The sequence below is a fragment of the Salmo salar genome, chromosome 17 (genome assembly GCF_965601325.2).
Source record: "Salmo salar chromosome 17, fSalSal1, whole genome shotgun sequence".
In the NCBI taxonomy this organism is placed as follows: Eukaryota; Metazoa; Chordata; class Actinopteri; order Salmoniformes; family Salmonidae; genus Salmo; species Salmo salar.
In genome coordinates, this window is record NC_138307.1 from 29,502,473 (window position 1) to 29,521,166 (window position 18,694).

Genomic DNA, 18,694 nt, shown 5'->3' on the forward strand with positions numbered 1-18,694 from the left:
GAGTGTGATAGAGACATGTGGTTCTGTCCTGGTGACATCACAGGGTCAGAGAAAACTCCTGTCTGTAGTCATACCAAAACACTCCAAGTACTCAGCCCATAAGAACCATTCATACTGTCAGATCTAATATGAAGAACTGAATACAACCATAAGAACCATTCATACTGTCAGATCTAATATGAAGAACTGAATACAACCATAAGAACCATTCATGCTGTCAGATCTAATATGAAGAACTGAATACAACCATAAGAACCATTCATACTGTCAGATCTAATATGAAGAACTGAATACAACCACAAGAACCATTCATACAATCAGATCTAATATGAAGAACTGAATACAACCATAAGAACCATTCATACTGTCAGATCTAATATGAAGAACTGAATACAACCATAAGAACCATTCATACTGTCAGATCTAATATGAAGAACTAACTATAAAAGAGAAGAGTTTGACCAGTTCAAATTCATGTAACTTTATTTTTAATTGGCAGATCAATTAACTTAACTTATGCAGTTATCCAAACACATTCATTATCAATGACTAAAACAAATCTGCTTTTAAAAGATAACTTAATAAACACATGTAGTTGTTTCATAACCTGTGTATCATTAAACAGTTGTTTAATAGCAAAAATTATCCCCCCAACTAGTGGTGAAAACTGATCATCTCTATCTGATACATGTTGTGTGTACTAACTCATTCCCCAGAAAACTGATCATCACATCATCTCTATCTGATACATGTTGTGTCTACCAGCTCATTCCCACAGAAACTGATCATCACATCATCTCTATCTGATACATGTTGTGTCTACTAACTCATTTCCACAGAAAACTGATCATCACACCATCGCTATCTGATACATGTGTCTACTAGCTCATTCCCACAGGATACTGATCATCACATCATCTCTATCTGATACATGTTGTGTCTACTAACTCATTCCCACAGAAAACTGATCATCACATCATCTCTATCTGATACATGTTGTGTCTACTAACTCATTCCCACAGAAAACTGATCATCACATCATCTCTATCTGATACATGTTGTGTCTACTAACTCATTCCCACAGAAAACTGATCATCACACCATCTCTATATGATACATGTTGTGTCTACTAACTCATTCCCACAGAGAACTGATCATCACATCATCTCTATCTGATACATGTTGTGTCTACTAACTCATTCCCACAGAGAACTGCAGAGGGACAACCTGAATGAAAGCAAGTGCCCACAGCAATGTTCCAACATCTGGTGGAAAGCCTTCCCGGAAGAGGCTGTTATAGCAGCAAAGGGGGGACAAACTCCATATTAATACCCATGAATGAGATGCTCGATGAACAGGTGTCCACATACTTTTGGTCATGTAATGTAGAATACAAATTGTAGGACGTATAAATTACAATTTGTATGATATGTTATGAATTGGAATTTGTACAATATGTTACAAATGTTCAATATGTTACGAATTACAATTTATTGTTGCTAATGCTAGCTAGGTGCCTATGCTTTGGGTTAAGTTTAGGGTTAGGGGTAAAACTTTTTTGGGGGGGAGGGTTAGCTAACATGCTAAGTAGTAGCTAAAAAGTAGTAAGTCGTTGCAAAGTTGCTTATTAGCTAAAATGCTAAAGTCATCTGTGATTAGATTCAAACATTGCAACCTTTAGGTTGCTAGATGTTCGTGTTATACGCCCACCCATCCACAGAGCAGGAGTAAGGCTTCTCTCCTGTGTATATTCAGTTGGTGTGTTTTTAAAGTTGCCCAGTTGAAACTCTCCCCACAGACAGACCAGGCTGAGAGGGAAGCAGTACCACCCCATCAACTGTTAAACTATAAACTGTTTGTTTTTAAAATGAAAAGCCTCACACTTAACACGAAGTGAAAATCCAAGGTCATCTCAATATCTTTACACTAGAAGCTAACAAAACACACCAAAACAGACAAGGTGCACAGTGATATGTAAAGTAAAGAGGTTAACATTTTATAACGCTCTCTTTCCTCTGCACAGTTCGCTCACAGTGAAAAACAATAGGATTACAATAGAGTGTTCTACGCTTTCTTCATTTGATCCAATTTACTGTTACAACTTATTTTATGACTCTAATCTTAACTGTTCTGAGAGAACTGACAGTGGTGAGACCTCTGCTCTGTGATCTTCATGCTGCTCTCAACACGGTCTCCTGTATGGGCACAGACAGACTTTACAATTGGAGGATGCATTTAATGCATATTCTATAATGCTATTCAATAGGCTACATCTGTTGGTACATATATGTGACAAATAAATATATAATATCTTATAACTCTATTAAAGGGAAATGAAGCACCAACCAAACATCAACATGTGAAAATGACATCATCAACCAATTGGTAGGCAATGCCTCCTCATAAATTGGTCAAAAATCACACGATGCCCACCGATGATGTCATTAGAAACACTTATCTTCCTCAATCTTTTTTTACTACAGATACACGCAATATTCACATGTTGATGTTGGGGTGGTGCTGGAGATGAGGAATATCCCTTTAAGTTAACAGTCTAAAATGTGCTAAATGCTCTGCAGTTGTGCATTTGGTTTGCTAATATAGTAGTTAGTTAGCTAACTACTCCTGGATGCTGTCTAATATACATATATTTTTTTGCGTGCAGTGAACTGTGAGTACCATTTATTTGTTGCTTGTATAACTTTGAGCTGGGATGTCTGTTCTGAAAAAAAAGTTTCGGTCAGAGACCTCGTTAGCATTCTCTATGGGATTTGTTAGCATCGCTAACCTTCAGAGGCATTGTGGGGTTTGAAAATAGCACCCCTTGTGTTCAGTGCCAGTATTACCTAATATTCTGGTATGGCACAAGGTCGGTATGAAGGTATGACAATCTGGATAAAGCCCAAGCCTAGCTAAGGTGTCCAATAGAGATAAAATATTCCCACAGGCAGTGCAGTACACACAGGCTTTTCCCCAGTGTGTGTTCGCTGATTAACTTTTAGATCACCCAGTGCTGTGAAGCATTTTCCAGTCAGACAAGGAGTAAGGCTTCTCTCGGTCTAAGAAGCAGTAGATCTATTCTATGTGCACTATTTCTATGCTTTTTTTACTTCCGTTTTTGTACAACAGCTCAAAATACAATATTTTGGTTATGGAAAATATATTTCTCAGCGGTTTAGATGGTACAATGACTGCTTGTTTTAGGCTATTAGAACTATTGCAATTTTAACATCCAGGAAATGGTGGAGTGATTTCTACAGTGCATATTTAAGTGATGGAGTGACTTTAATTCTTAGCTGGTCTGAGAGAACTGATGGGGCTTCTGTCCTTTATGTATACATTTGTGGCGTTTTAAGGTATCCAATCGGGAGAAACTCTTCCCGCAGTCAGAGCAGGAGTAAGGCTTCTCTCCTGTGTGTATACGTTGGTGTGCTTCTAAGTTGCCCAGTTGAGAGAAACTTTTTCCACAGTCAGAGCAGGAGTAAGGCTTCTCTCCTGTATGTATTAGTTGGTGACATTTTAGCATATCCAATTGGGAGAAACTCTTTCCACATTCAGAGCAGTAGTAAGGCTTCTCTCCAGTGTGCACTCTCTGATGAACTGTCAGAGCTTGTGATGTTGTGAAGCTCTTCCTACAGTCAGTGCAGGAGAAAGGCTTCTCTCCTGTGTGTATACGTTCGTGTGTTTTTAAGTTGCCCAGTTGAGAGAAACACTCCCCACAGTAAGAGCAGGAGTAAGGCTTCTCTCCTGTGTGTATACGTTGGTGTGTTTTTAAGCTGCCCAGTTGAGAGAAACTCTTTCCACAGTCAGAGCAGGAGTAAGGCTTCTCTCCTGTGTGTATTCGTTGGTGGGTTTTTAGGTGGCCCTGTTGAGAGAAACTCTCCCCACAGTCAAAGCAGGAGTATGGCTTCTCTCCTGTGTGTATTCGATGGTGTGTTTTTAAGTGGCCCTGTTGAGAGAAACTCTCCCCACAGACAAAGCAGAAGTATGGCTTCTCTCCAGTGTGCACTTTCTGATGAGCTGTCAGAGCCCTTGATGTTGTGAATCTTTTTCCACAGTCAGTGCAGGAATACAGATTCTGGTCTGTGTGTATTTTTAGGTGTATTTTTAGATTTGATAGAATTGGGAAACTCTCCTCACAATTTGGGCAGTGGTGAGACCTCTTAGCTCTGTGATCTTCCTGATGTTGCTCTCTGGATGTAGAGAATGTCTCAACATGGTCTCCTGTGTGAAGAACATCAGAAGAACCAGTCAGTTGGTGTGATATACATTATGTATTTTATGAAGCCCTTTTTACATCAGCAGTTTTCACAAAGTGCTTTAAAATATATCCAGCTTAAAACCCCAAAGAGCAAGCAATGCAGATGTTGAAGCACATTGGCTTGGAAAAACTCCCTAGAAAGGAGGAACCAGGCTCTGAGGGGTGGCCAGTCCTCTTCTGGCTGTACCGGTAACATATGAACTCTTCAGTAGGCTGTACAATACAAACGGGGAATACATCTATTCTAAAAGTGGGTAACAGTCAGGCTTGTGGTCTATATAAATGCAACATGTAAAGGGTTGGTCGAAAGGTTTCATGAGCTGAAATAAAAGATCTCGGTAATGTTTCATACTCACAAAAAGCTAATTTCTCAAAAATGTTTACATCCCTGTTAGTGAGCATTTCTCCATTGACAAAATAATCCATCCACCTGACAGGTGTGACATATCAAGAAGCTGATTAAACAACATGATCATTACACAGGTGCACCTTCTGCTGGGGACAAAATGCCACTAAAATGTGCAGTTTTGTCACAACATCACCACAGACGTTTCAAGTTTTGAGGGAGAATTTAATGTTGATTTCTCTACCATAAGTCACGTCGAACATCATTTTAGAGAATTGCATATTATAGTTCCTGGGCCCGAGTAGTAGGCCGTTTAATCTGGGTACGTTTTTCATCCGGCCGTGAAAATACTGCCCCCTACCCAAGAGAGGTTAAGGAGCGTATTGGTCCCAGACTTGGTGCTCCGGTACCGCTTGCCATGCGGTAGCAGAGAGAACAGTCTATGACTTTGGTGGCTGGAGTCTTTTACAATTTTTAGGGCCTTCCTCTGACACCGCCTGGTATAGAGGTCCTGGATGGCAGGGAGCACGGCCCCAGTGCGGTACTGGGCCGTACGCACTACCCTCTGTAGCGCCTTGAAGTCGGATGCCAAGCAGTTGCCATACCAAGCAGTGATGCAATCAGTCAGGATGCTCGATGGTGCAGCTGTAGAACATTTTGAGGATCTGAGGACTCATGCCAAATCTTTTAACCCTCCTGAAGGGGAATAGGCGTTGTTGTGCCCTCCTCACGACTGTATTGGTGTGCCTAGACCATGAAAGGTGATGTTGATACTGAGGAACTTGAAGCTCTCGACCTTCTCTACTTGGCCCTCTTTTTCCTGTAGTCCACGATCAGCTCCTTTGTCTTGCACCACACTCCCAGGTCTCTAACATCTTCCCTACAAGCTGTCTTATCATCGTCGGTTATCAGGCCTTCCACTGTCGTGTTGTTGGCAAACTTAATGGCCACGCATTCTTGGTTGAACAGGGAGTACAGGAGGGGACTAAGCATGGATTCCAGAGGGGTCAGCGTGGCGGAGTTGTTATTGCCTACCCTCACAACCTGGGGGCGGGCCGTCAGGAAGTCCAGGATCCAGTTGCAGAGGGAGGTGTTCAGTTCCAGGGTCCTTAGCTTAGTGATACGCTTAGAGGCCACTATGGTGTTGAACGCTGAGCTGTAGTCAATGATCAGCATTCTCACGTATGTGTTCCTTTTGTCCAGGTGGGAAAGGGTAGTGTGGAGTGCAATACAGATTGTGTTGTCTGTGGATCTGTTGGGGCGGTATGCTATTTAGAGTGGGTCCTGGGATGATAGTGTTGATGTAAGCCATAACCAGCCTTGCAAAGCATTTCATGGCTACAGATGTGAGTGCTACGGGTCAGTAGTCATTTAGGCAGGTTACCTTGGTGGTCTGCTTGAAACATGTAAGTATTACAGATTGGGTTAGGGAGAGGTTGAAAAAGTCAGTGAAGACACTTCCCAGCTGGTCAGCACATGATCTGAATACGCGTCCTGGTAATCCGTCTGGCCCTGCAGCCCTGTGAATGTTAAGGTCTTACTCACATCGGCTGGAACAGCTGGTGCTCTCATGCATGATTCGGTGTTGCTTGCCTCGAAGCGTGCATAAAAGGCATTTAGCTCAACTGGTAGGCTCGCGTCACTGGGCAGCTCGCGGCTAGGTTTCCGTTTGTAATCTGTGATAGTTTGTAAGCCCTGCCACAACCTGACGACTGTCAGAGCTGGTGTAGTAGGATTTGATCTCAGTCCTGTATTGACGCTTTGCCTGCTTGATGGTTCATCATAGGGTGTAGCGGGATTTCTTATAAGCGTCCGGATTAGTGTCCTGCTCCTTGAAGCAGCAGCTCCAGCCTTTAGCTCAGTGCAGATGTTGCCTGTAATCCACGGCTTCTGGTTGGGATATGTACGTACGGTCAGTGTGGGGACGACGTCGTTGATGCACTTATTAGTGAAGCCGGTGACTGATGTGGTATACTACTCAATGCCGGAACATATTCCTGTCTGTGCTAGCAGAACAGTCTTGTAGCTTAGCATCCGCTACGTCGGACCTCTTCCGTATTGAGTGCGTCACTGGTACGTCCTGTTTGAGTTTTTGCTTTAAGCAGGAATCAGGAGGATAGAATTATGGTCAGATTTGCCAAATGGAGGGTGAGGGAGAGCATTGTACGTGTCTCTGTGTGTGGAGTAAAGGTGATCTAGATTATTTTTTTTTTGCATCTGTGACATGCTGGTAGAAAAATGGGACAAAATGGATTTCAGCTTTCCTGCATTAAAGTTTCCGGCCACTAGGAGTGCCGCCTCCGGATGAGCATTTTCTTGTTTGCTTATGGCCTTATACTGCTCACCGCTTTGTGGTGTTAAATAGACAGCTACGAAAAATATTATCCATGTCCTTGTTAAGCCACAACCCAGTGAAACATAGGATATACATTTTTTTTACAGTACAGTCAAAAGTTGGGGAACACATATTTTCCAAATCTCTGCAAAATGCTGTGGTAGCCATGCTGGTTAGGTGTGCCTTGAATTCTAAATAAAATCACTGACAGTGTCACCAGCAAAGCACCGTCACACCTCCTCCTCCATGCTTCATGCGGAGATCATCTATTCATCTACTCTGCGTCTCACAAAGACACGGCGGTTGGAACCTAAAACTCTCAAATTTGGACTCATCAGACCAAAGGACAGATTTCCACCGGTCTAATGTCCATTGCTTGTGTTTCTTGACCCAAGCAAGTCTCTTATTCTTATTGGTGTCCTTTAGTAGTGGTTTCTTTGCAGCAATTCGACCATGAAGTCCTGATTCATGCAGTCTCCTCTGAACAGTTGATGTTGAGATGTGTTTGTTGCTTGAACTTTGTGGAGCATTTATTTGGGCAGCAATTTCTAAGGCTGGTAACTCTGATGAACTTATCCTCTGCAGCAGAGGTAACTCTAGGTCTTCCTTTCCTGTGGCGGTCCTCATGAGAGACAGTTTGAAGAAACTTTAAGTTCTTGAAATATTCCAGAATGACTGACCATGTCTTAAAGTAATGATGGACTGTCGTTTCTCTTTGCTTATTTGAGCTGTTCTTGCCATAATATGGACTTGGTCTTTTACCAAATAGGGCTATCTTCTGTATACCACCCCTACCTTGTCACAACACAACTGATTGGCTCAAACGCATTAAGAAGGAAAGAAATTCCACAAATTCACTTTTAAGAAGGCACACCTGTTAATTGAAATGCATTCCAGGTGACTACCTCATTGTCACGGATCCCTCCGGTACTGTTGCTCATTCCGTGCACCAGTTTCGGAGGTCTACGTCACTGGCCTCTAGGAACTGAACTGTGTCATTACGCTCACCTGGTCCCCATATTCTTCCCGATGAGTAATTGTATAAGTGTGCCCTTTGTTCACCATTGTCTTGTCGATTATTGTTCCAATGTCCGTTGTGCCTTGTTGTTTTGGCTTTCGTGCCGCTTGTATTGTGCAGATGATTACGGGTCTCGTCCCATGTGGTATCATTGTGCGTGTATGTTATGGGTATCGCACCGTCTATTCATTCAAGGTACTCCTCACTCTTTTGTTTGGGTCTTAACCCTGTGTTTTGTATATGTGTTTGTTTGGTCTTCGTCTCCGTGCCTTTACATGGCACGCTGTAATTTGGATAAATAAAAAACTCTATTACACATTCCTGCGCCTGTCTCCTGATCCCTTTATACCAACGTGACACTCATGAAGCTGGTTGAGAGAAAGCTTTGCACACTCTTGGCAGTCATCAAGGCAAAGGTTGGCTACTTTGAAGAATCTCAAATATATTTTGATTTGTTTTACACTTTGGTTGTAGTAACTTTTGGTTACTACATGATTCCATATGTGTTATTTCATAGTTTGTTTTCACTATTATTCTACAATGTAGAAAATAGTAAAAATAAAGAAAAAACTTGAATGAGTAGGTGTTCTAAAACGTTGAAACCTCTCCTTTTTTACGCTGTTTTCTCCCCAATTTCCTGGTATCCAATTGCTAGTTACAGTCTTGTCTCAACTCTGCCACTCCCGTACGGACTCGGTAGAGGCGAATGTCTAGAGCCGGACTCGGTAGAGGCGAATGTCTAGAGCCGTCTATCCCGAAACACAACCCAACCAAGCCGCACTGCTTCTTGACACAATGCCCACTTAAAACCTGTTAGGGCTAGGGGGCAGTATTTGTACGGCCGGATAAAAAAACGTACCCGATTTAATCTGGTTATTACTACTGCCCAGAAACTAGAATATGCATATAATTATTGGCTTTGGATAGAAAACACCCTAAAGTTTCTAAAACTGTTTGAATGGTGTCTGTGAGTATAACAGAACTCATATGGCAGTCAAAACCCTGAGACAAATCCTGACAGGAAACTGAAATCTGATGTGTGGATATCACTTCAAACATTTGCCATTGAAACACACAGTGGCTTGCGATTCATTTAGCACTTCCTAAAGCTTCCACTAGATGTCCCCAGTCTTTACAAAGTGTTTTGAGCCTGCTACCATCAAAATTGACTGAAAGAGAGGATGTTTACCTTGGTCACAGGAAATGGGCCATTACCATTGTGACGTCGGCGCCCATGGGTACTCTCCCTTTTCGAAACGTTTTGAAAGACAATGCAACCATCCCAATGGAATATTATTGAAGCCCTGGTTGAAAAAGCCCCTAAAGATTTATGTTATACAACGTTTGACATGTTTGAACGAACTTAAATATATTTTTTTTGCTCATTCCTGACGACAAGTCAGACGCACACGGTACATTTTCACTAGCCTTCGGAGCGCGCTAACGCTATTGGGACATAAATTATTAACTTTTTGGAACAAAACTACATTTGTTATGGACCTGGGATTCCTAGAAGTGCCTTCTGATAAAGATAATCAAAGGTAAGGGATTATTTACAATAGTATTTTTGATGGTTGATCGTTCCAAGATGGCTCAAAACATGTATAGCCTAGACTATTTTTCTGGGCATACCACGTCGTTTATTGCAAAGTGTGATTTCCCAGTAAAGTTATTTTTAAATCTGGCAAAGAGATGGCATTCAAGACATGTTAATCTATAAGTCTTTGAATGACAATATTACATTTTAACAATGTTTTCGAATAGTAATTTTGTAAATTGTAGCGCTAATAAACCGGAAGCATCTGAGGCAAAAGATTTTCTGAACGTCATGCGCCGATGTAAAATGCTGTTTTTATATATAAATATGAACTTTATCGAACAAAAAATGCATGTGTTGTGTAACATGATGTCCTAGGAGTGTCATCTGATGAAGGTTGTCAAAGGTTAGTGCTGCATTTAGCTGTGTTTTGGGTATTTGTGATGCATGCTAGTTGCTTTGAAAATGGCTGTGTGATTATTTCTGGCTGGGTACTCTGCTGACATAATCTAATGTTTTGCTTTTGCTGTAAAGCCTTTTTGAAATCGGACAACGTGGTTCGATTCAGGAGAGGTGTATCTATAAAACGGTGTAAAATAGTCATATGTTTGAGAAATTGAAGTTATAGCATTTATGAGGTTTTGCATTTAGCATGACGCGATTCCACTGGCTGTTGATTAGGGTGGGACGCAAGCGTCCCACTGGCCCAGAGAGGTTAACCCTGGAAGCCAGCTGCACCAATGTGTCGGAGGAAACACTGTGTCAGCGTGCACTGTGCCCGGCCCGCCACAGGAGTCGCTAGTGCGTGATGGGACAAGGACATCCCTGCCAACCAAACCCTCCCCTAACCCGGACGATGCTGGGCCTATTGTGCACCGCCAATTGTGCACCGTCCTGCGACAGAGCCTGGACTTGAACCCAGAATATCTAGTGGCACAGCTAGCACTGCGGTGTAGTGCCTTAGACCACTGCACCACTCAGGAGGCCCCAAACTTTTGACTGGTACTGTATATCCCGTTGATAGAATGGTGTCGAACGGAGCTCATCCAGTTTATTCTCCAGTGATTGCATGTTTGCCAGAAGAACGGAGGGTAGAGGCCAATTATCCACTCGTGGACGCAGTTTCCCCAGGCATCCAGCTCGCCGACCTCTGTAGCAGAGTCTTCTCTTCTTACGAATGACGGTGATTTGGGCCTGGTCCAGGAAGAGCAGTATATCCTTCGCTTCAGTTAAATACAAAATTGCCACAGTCAGTGCCATGGTGAAACTTGCAGTCCTGTAGATCTGAAATAATTGGAGTGTGAAACTTGCCAGAAAAGTAAGGTGAAGCAATTCAGGCATTCTTGAAAGTCAGGACAATCCTTGTCCTGCAAAGAAACATTATTGTTATAGCTGAAAAAAAAAATAGTAAGCAGTAGGCATTTAAAATTAAATATGTGGTGGAGATTTATAGTTACACAGCGACATTCGTCAATCATTTATTTGAAAACACTTTCCATCATAATTTGTCACAATAAAGAAAGTTTCGCTAAATAAAAATCCACCCGTCGAATGGATAAAATGTTTAGAGAATCTTTAGACAAATGTCATCTACATATGCCGTTTCCAGTAGCAACGTCTGAAACCCTACCTCTTCAAAGAGCTTCTTAAATAAGACAGTCTTATCCTCCCCCAAACAATTACACGTCTTTTCCCACTAGCACTGACTTTGCTGATAACTTCTTTGAGGAACAATGTAAACCCAGCAAAAATAGAAATGTCCTCTCACTGTCAACTGCGTTTATTTTCAGCAAACTTAACATGTGTAAATATTTGTATGAACATAACAAGATTCAACAACTGAGACCAGGGGCGGAAATCCCGGGGGGGACACGACCCCCCCATCCTTGGAAAAATATGATTTGTCCCCCCCAATATATCACTGAAACATAACTATGTAATTTAAATAATATTAATAATATGCAATGAAAGCAATTGTGCTGATTATAGACACTTAATAGCGCGTTTTTAAGTTTCAAAAGATTGCGACCCCCCCACCCTTTGCCTCACAATGGTTTGATCCACTGCCAGTTCCTTAGTTGGCAAGGTAACAGAGGGGTCGTATCTACTGTCTGAAAGGCACTCAATTAACGTAACTGAAGTGAGGTTAATCCAGTCAATCGCGCACACACACTAGCTGAATATGCAGAGCTAGCGCGCAAATATTAACTATTAAGCTAGCTAGTACCTATTCCATTTATGTGGCCTCGTCAAAGATGGAATCTTTGCTATCGTCAATTTATTCCAAGAGCAGCATGCAGATGTTGTAAGTTAGTGCTTCAGAGTCCCTGCGATAAGGTTAGCGATAAACTGAAGTCCAAACTGAACAGAACTACACTTTCTTCTACCATTGTCTTAAATATATTTAATGGTCTCGTTGCAAAAGCTAAATTGTCGCAAGGGAAATTTTATTTATTTATTTTATTTCACCTTTATTTAACCCGGGTAGCAAAGATTATAGCAAACACCACTGAAACGGAATTGGTGCTCGCTAGCTTTGCAAATTCAGCTATTGTTGGAAGCCAGCCAATATGAAACAAACTATTAAAATTACAAAAGATTGCAGCATATGTTGTGTAAATGGTGAACTCATACAGCTGTCAACTCTTGTCATTTTAATCCGTTTCACATTTGCTAGCTACCTTTTTAGATCGAAGCCCAAATAGAATTATAAAAGATAAGATGATAGAAGCCCATATCCTACTGTAAATAACCTACACACTGTGTATGTGTGTAGCCAGCCAGCCAGCCAGGTAGAAAAATGGCAGAAAAATAAAAGACGGACATCAGAGTATTTTTCAGTACACCAAAACGCAAAGTAAGAACCCTAGTAGCCTAATATCTCAAAGACTAGTTGATAAAATGTTCATAAGAAAGAAATGAAATTCTAATGGAAATGTTTCACAATGATGTCATTAGGCAGAGCAGGCAACAGATGGCACACAGACAGCAGAGTTGGGGACAGATATGCAGGGACAGACTGGCAGAGACAGGGAGTCTCAGGTAAGTTTGTTGAGTCTTTGTTTGGCAACAATATGAAAGGTTCTCCATTTTTTTGACTTGTAAAATAGGAACATAATTGGAAAATGCCATGGATACCCCCACTCTCAACTTAAACTGGTGACTGAACTAAGATTTGTTAAAGGCAATGGTATTGCTGTTGTGATTAGTTGTGTAGTTTTGGGTACCGGTAGTTAGGAGTACGGCAAACACCTTATTTCTTTGGTTCCTCAATATACATTTACAATGTAGGCTATGTGTTACAGCACTACTTTTGGTGTCCCCCTCAGGAATTGCTCTTGAGAAAATGTAATGTAATTGTCCCCTCCAAAGTTGATATCAGATTTTCGCCCCTGACTGAGACATAAACGGAACAAGTTCCACAGACATGTGACTAACAGAAATGGAATAATGTGTCCCTGAACAAAGGGGGGGGTCAAAATCAAAAGCAACAGTCAGTGTCTGGTGTGGCCACCAGCTGCATTAAGTACGGCAGTGCATCTCCTCCTCATGGACTGCACCAGATTTGCCCGTTCTTGCTGTGAGATGTTACTCCACACTTCCACCAAGGCACCTGCAAGTTCCCAGACATTTCTGGGGGGAATGGCCCTAGCCCTCACTCTCCGATCAAACAGGTCCCAGATGTGCTCAGTGGGATTGAGATCCGGGCTCTTCGCTGGCCATGGAAGAACACTGACATTCCTGTTTTGTAGAAATCACGCACAGAACGAGCAGTATGGCTGGTGGCATTGTCATGCAGGAGGGTCATGTCAGGATGAGCCTGCATGAGGGGTACCACATGGAGGAGGATGTCTTCCCTGTAACACACAGCATTGAGATTGCCTGCAATGACAACAAGCTCAGTCCGATGATACTGTGACATACTGCCCAAGACCATGACGGACCCTCCACCTCCAAATTGATCCCGCTCCAGAGTACAGGCCTCTGTGTAATGCTCATTCCTTCGATAAACGCGAATCCGACCATCACCCCTGGTGAGACAAAACCGCGACTCGTCAGTGAAGAGCACTTTTTGCCAGTCCTGTCTGGTCCAGCGACGGTGGGTTTGTGCCCATAGGCGACGTTGTTGCCGGTGATGTCTGGTGAGGACCTGCCTTACAACAGGCCTACAAGCCCTCAGTCCAGCCTCTCTCAGCCTATTGCGGACAGTCTGAGCACTGATGGAGGGATTGTGCGTTCCTGGTGTAACTCAGGCAGTTGTTGTTGCCATCCTGTACCTGTCCCACAGGTGTGATGTTTGGATGTACCGATCCTGTGCAGGTGTTGTTACACGTGGTCCGCCACTGCGAGGACGATCAGCTGTCCATCCTGTCTCCCTGTAGTGCTGTCTTAGGCGTCTCACAGTAAGGACATTGAAATGTATTTCCCTGGCCACATCTGCAGTCCTCATGCCTCCTTGCAGCATGACTAAGGCACATTTACGCAGATGAGCAGGGACCCTGGGCATGTTTTGGTGTTTTTCAGAGTCAATGGAAAAGCCTCTTTAGTGTCCTAAGTTTTCATAACTGTGACCTTAATTGCCTACCGTCTGTAAGCTGTTAGTGTCTTAACGAACGTTCCACAGGTGCATGTTCATTAATTGTTTATGGTTCATTGAACAAGCCTGGGAAACAGTGTGGGGGCTGTGCTTTGGCAAAGTGGGTGGGGTTATATCCTGCCTGTTTGGCCCTGTCCGGGGGTATCATCGGGTAGGGCCACAGTGTCTTCTGATCCCTCCTGTCTCAGCCTCCAGTATTTATGCTGCAGTAGTTTATGTGTCGGGGGGCTAGGGTCAGTCTGTTACATCTGGAGTATTTCTCTTGTCTTATCCGGTGTCCTGTGTGAATTTAAATATGCTCTCTCTAATTCTCTCTTTCTTTCTCTCTCTCGGAGGACCTGAGCCCTAGGACCATGCCTCAGGACTACCTGGCATGATGACTCCTTGCTGTTCCCAGTCCACCTGGCCGTGCTGCTGCTCCAGTTTCAACTGTTCTGCCTGCGGCTATGGAACCCTGACCTGTTCACCGGACGTGCTTGTTGCACCCGCGACAACTACTATGATTATTATTATTTGACCATGCTGGTCATTTATGAACATTTTAACATCTTGACCATGTTCTGTTATAATATCCACCCGGCACAGCCAGAAGAGGACTGGCCACCCCTCATAGCCTGGTTCCTCTCTAGGTTTCTTCCTAGGTTTTTGGCCTTTCTAGGGAGTTTTTCCTAGGGAGTTTTTCCTAGCCACCGTGCTTCTTTCACATGCATTGCTTGCTGTTTGGGGTTTTAGGCTGGTTTTCTGTACAGCACTTTGAGATATCAGCTGATGTACGAAGGGCTATATAAATACATTTGATTTGATTTGTTTAAACCCTTTAAAATGAAGATCTGTGAAGTTATTTGTATTTTTATGAATGATCTTTGAAAGACAGGGTCCTAAAAAAGGGACGTTTCTTTTTTTGCTGAGTTTATTTACTATGACTATGATATGTGGTTGTCTCAACAAGCTAACATGAATGCACTGATGAAGATAAGTCGCACTGGATAACAGCGTCTGCTAAATGACTAAAATGTAAGTATAAAAATGTACAAAACAACCACTGCTGTGCAGTCTGGAATTTGGCAGGGATGTGTGATGTCAGAATTACAGAAAAGAAAGCGCATGCTCTTACCATGATTAAGAGATTTACCAATCTCCTCCTCTTCATCTTTAATGTTGACATTCAGCTCCAGTGTTTGACTGCAGTCTTCCAGCTTCACTGATGCCATCTCTGGATCTTGCAGTGCAAACTGGGCTCCACTGTCACAATCAGGACCCAGTGACTGTAGGTTTGGACTCAGTGTGGAAGGAGAGAGGCAGGCTGGGTTTGTCCTCACTGTTGATGTTACCGGCCTCAGACTTAATCTGAGTCGGCCAGAAGTAATAAAGAGAAACGGACACAAAAGTTATTGTCTTGACAGTTCTGGCGCTTTCTTTATTCTCTAAAAATATATTCTATTTTTTCAAATTCAATTATCTAATTTCAATAGATCAGGTAGCTAAGCACTGACAACTCAACGTTCATTCCCATTAGACACAAAGTGCACACTTTAAATGACACAACGTAAGTACTCTTAACCTATAGTAGATTTCCTCAATTCACATAAATCCATAAATGACTCAAAACCATTTAGGTTGCAGTTTGTTTTAGGCAGTATTATGAACTATTTTCCTGAACAACCATGTCTCTGACGTATTAACACTTACAAAAATGTATTGTATTTCCCGTTCACACGATAGTAACATTTATAAAGACGGAAACAACTGAATGTGTCTGAATATTAGTGTACATGTAGAAAACTGATAATCATTACATTCAGCTTCAAAACTGTAGTGTGACAGTGAAATTGTCAGTCTCTACTGCTGCCCCCTTACTGCCTGCACTGAGCGAAACGCAGACAAACTGACAATCCTCTGAATTTACCAACGCCCAGAGCGCACTCTAGAGTGAATTTACAAACAAACCCTAAAGCCAGTAGGGTCCAGCTGTGACATCATCTCTCAGAGTCTCTATGCTGCCTGCCACCTACTGATATGTCATCTCAGTGCAGTGCATCTCTCAGGATAAGTGGGCGTTTCCAAAGGAACTATATATGGAGAAGGGGGCGTTTCCAAATGAACTATATAAGGAGAAGTGGGGGTTTCCAAAGGAACTATATATGGAGAAGTGGGGGTTTCCAAAGGAACTATATATGGAGAAGTGGGGGTTTCCAAAGGAATGATACAAAGGAGAAGTGGGGGTTTCCAAAGGAACAATATCAGGAGAAGTGGGGGTTAAAATATTCAATAACAAATAATACATAGTAAAATAAATGCTTGTTATAAAGGTAGCTAACGTTAGCTAGCATTTACATTTACGAACAACTTAATAACTATGGTTAGTTAGGTAAAGTTCAAAGATACAGTTCAGTTAGTTTTTTTTTTTGCATATCTGAAATTCCTTACTGTCATTTCTGAAGATCATGACTAAAGTCTGATAACCCAAACGAAGTATTGAGTGGCACCTTTCGAAACCCCCACTTTTCCTGAGAGATGCACTGCACCGATAGACGACCTATCCGCAGGCAGCACAGAGACCTGCACAGTGCCGACTGCTCTGAGAGATGACGTTGCAGCTGGACCCCTCTCCTTAAAGCTGCATGAATTCGGTCCGGTCAAATGTTTGGGCCAAGCCAAGGGTTGGCTGAAATTGTAAAACATAAACGTCTGTAATTGGATAAGATTGGGCCGGTCCGTGGATGTTGAAATCCAGCCCGCCGGACCGCACCAAAAAAGACCCCCAAAATAGACATCCAAAAGAAGTCGAGGGGCTCCTCCGCAGACAGAGTGGACGCCGCCATTTTACCAGCTCAGGAGCTTCATATTACACAAAACCAATAACATGTAAAATGAACAAAAAAAATCGCTAATAGATTCTTTATGAAATGACCTTGTCGAAATGATGTACATTCACTCAGAAGACCCCCAAGTCTATGTGACTTGTAAAATAGTTTTTAATCACGTTTTTCACTCACTGGGTTTGACACAAACAATAACTCATAATACCGGACGGATTTGTTATCTTGCATGTTATGACGTTCTTTCGATATTAGACTGTTTAAACTTGCTATCACATACCTTTAGTAATGAAGAGAAACGGACACAAAAGTTATCCTCTTGACATCAGTTATGGCGTTTCTTTATTCTGAAGAATGCGATCAGGGTTGCCAGGTGTATCAAAAAATGTCTAGCCCGATGATGTAAGGTCGCGTCAATTCGAATCTGGTATCAGAACAAAATAGTCAGCACATAGTAACTTCTGATTTCTTTGTACTTTAATTAATGCAAACACTTGAATGGTAAATATGTGGTTCGTATATACGGCTCCCTGTAACACCACGCAGGGCAGACAGAGAACTGGTATGACATCACAAGTTCTTCCTTAAATACTGGACAGACTTAGTTCCCTCTCCCTGATGGCCTGTCATAGTAGAGGCTAGAATATGGTTTAGACTTATTCCAACCTATTGTTGGCGTGCAGGTTGGTCCCAACCTCTAGACGCACTCCTGTTTCCTGGCGTAGCTATTGTCTCTGGCGGATGTCTCATCTTGTGACTGCACAATGCACAGTTCTCTAAAACCCTTACACCCCCCTGCATATACATTTCACCCATATCCTGTTATTGCTGTTGTTCAGCAAAAAGCTCTTGCAAAACCCTGTTTTAAAGCATCAGCATTCTGTCCACATGACCCACCATCATATGAGCCACTTCCTCTAACATATAGCAGTACTCAATTATCTATAGTTTATATAGTTATTATTATAGCATCTGTGTTATATTATATAGTTTATGCACACAAATAGTTGGTCAAACCCTAACAATGATCAAAACCCGTCCACAAGGCGATTTGTTTTTCAGCCGCAAGAGAGGAGTTGACACATTTTGCCATAGTTATAGCCTTTTCCATAACGTTATGGAGCGAATTAAGAAGGAATATCGACGTAAGAAGTTACATTTGGTTTTCCATCAAAATAATCATTATTGCAAGCTAACATGAATAATAAAGGAATTTTAATATGTCCCAAGACAAAAAACAATTCGTTCTTATTAAACTCGCCAGATCATTTTCAGTCATTGGATATAGATTTAACTGCTATGATTGTAAATAAATCCCTTATGTGCATGTGCATAACTATTGATCAATCCAACAGAAGAGTTTGAGGGATGAAAGTTGGACAGAGGATCTCGAAATCTCTGTGCAAGAAACACTTGGACGAACTTCAAAAAACGAATGTTAGGCTATTGACTTGTCATTTCAAATAGGCATAGGCTAGGCCTAGTGACTAAAATCTGCGTTTATGATTGTAATTCAACTTTGCCATGGTTTGGTTAGCTAGATGCAAGTAGTATATAGCCAGATAGCCGACAGTAGCCTAGGCAAGATAAAAGATGAATGATTTAGCAGCTTGCTTAGTTGAAATTGACAGAGCATTTAGTTAACATGAATAGCGAGGCGATTGTAACGTAAGAAATGGTTATGTTGCCCAATAGCCTCCTGGAATAAGCTAGATGGGTTTTGAATTTCAATCACTGATTAATATATTAATAATTTATATATTTACCTGTAGCCTAATCTG

The 18,694-nt window shown here is 42.0% G+C and overlaps 2 protein-coding genes across 2 annotated transcripts; both read right to left on the reverse strand.

The window, feature by feature from the left end:
• Window positions 1-465: 465 nt before the first annotated feature.
• On the reverse strand, window positions 466-10,037 carry LOC145861469 (uncharacterized). Its single transcript, XM_082964444.1, has 2 exons — window positions 4,141-10,037; window positions 466-2,195 (listed from the first exon to the last, which is right to left on the reverse strand). Exon 1 carries the CDS (start codon window positions 5,781-5,783, stop codon window positions 5,409-5,411), a length of 375 nt encoding a protein of 124 aa, XP_082820570.1. The 5' UTR covers window positions 5,784-10,037; the 3' UTR covers window positions 466-2,195; window positions 4,141-5,408.
• LOC106575794 (uncharacterized) lies at window positions 466-18,642 on the reverse strand. Its single transcript, XM_045698581.2, has 3 exons — window positions 17,194-18,642; window positions 15,209-15,441; window positions 466-4,224 (listed from the first exon to the last, which is right to left on the reverse strand). Exons 2-3 carry the CDS (start codon window positions 15,303-15,305, stop codon window positions 3,293-3,295), a joined length of 1,029 nt encoding a protein of 342 aa, XP_045554537.2. The 5' UTR covers window positions 15,306-15,441; window positions 17,194-18,642; the 3' UTR covers window positions 466-3,292.
• Window positions 18,643-18,694: the final 52 nt, after the last annotated feature.

Coding starts and splice junctions, on each gene's coding strand:
- LOC145861469 (XM_082964444.1), bottom strand. CDS start 5,783: ATGCTGATCATTGACTACAGCTCAGCGTTCAACACCATAGTGGCCTCT.
- LOC106575794 (XM_045698581.2), bottom strand. CDS start 15,305: ATGGCATCAGTGAAGCTGGAAGACTGCAGTCAAACACTGGAGCTGAAT. Junction 4,225..15,208: donor TGGTAAATCTCTTAATCATG/GTAAGAGCATGC, acceptor TTCTTCACACAG/GAGACCATGTTGAGACATTC.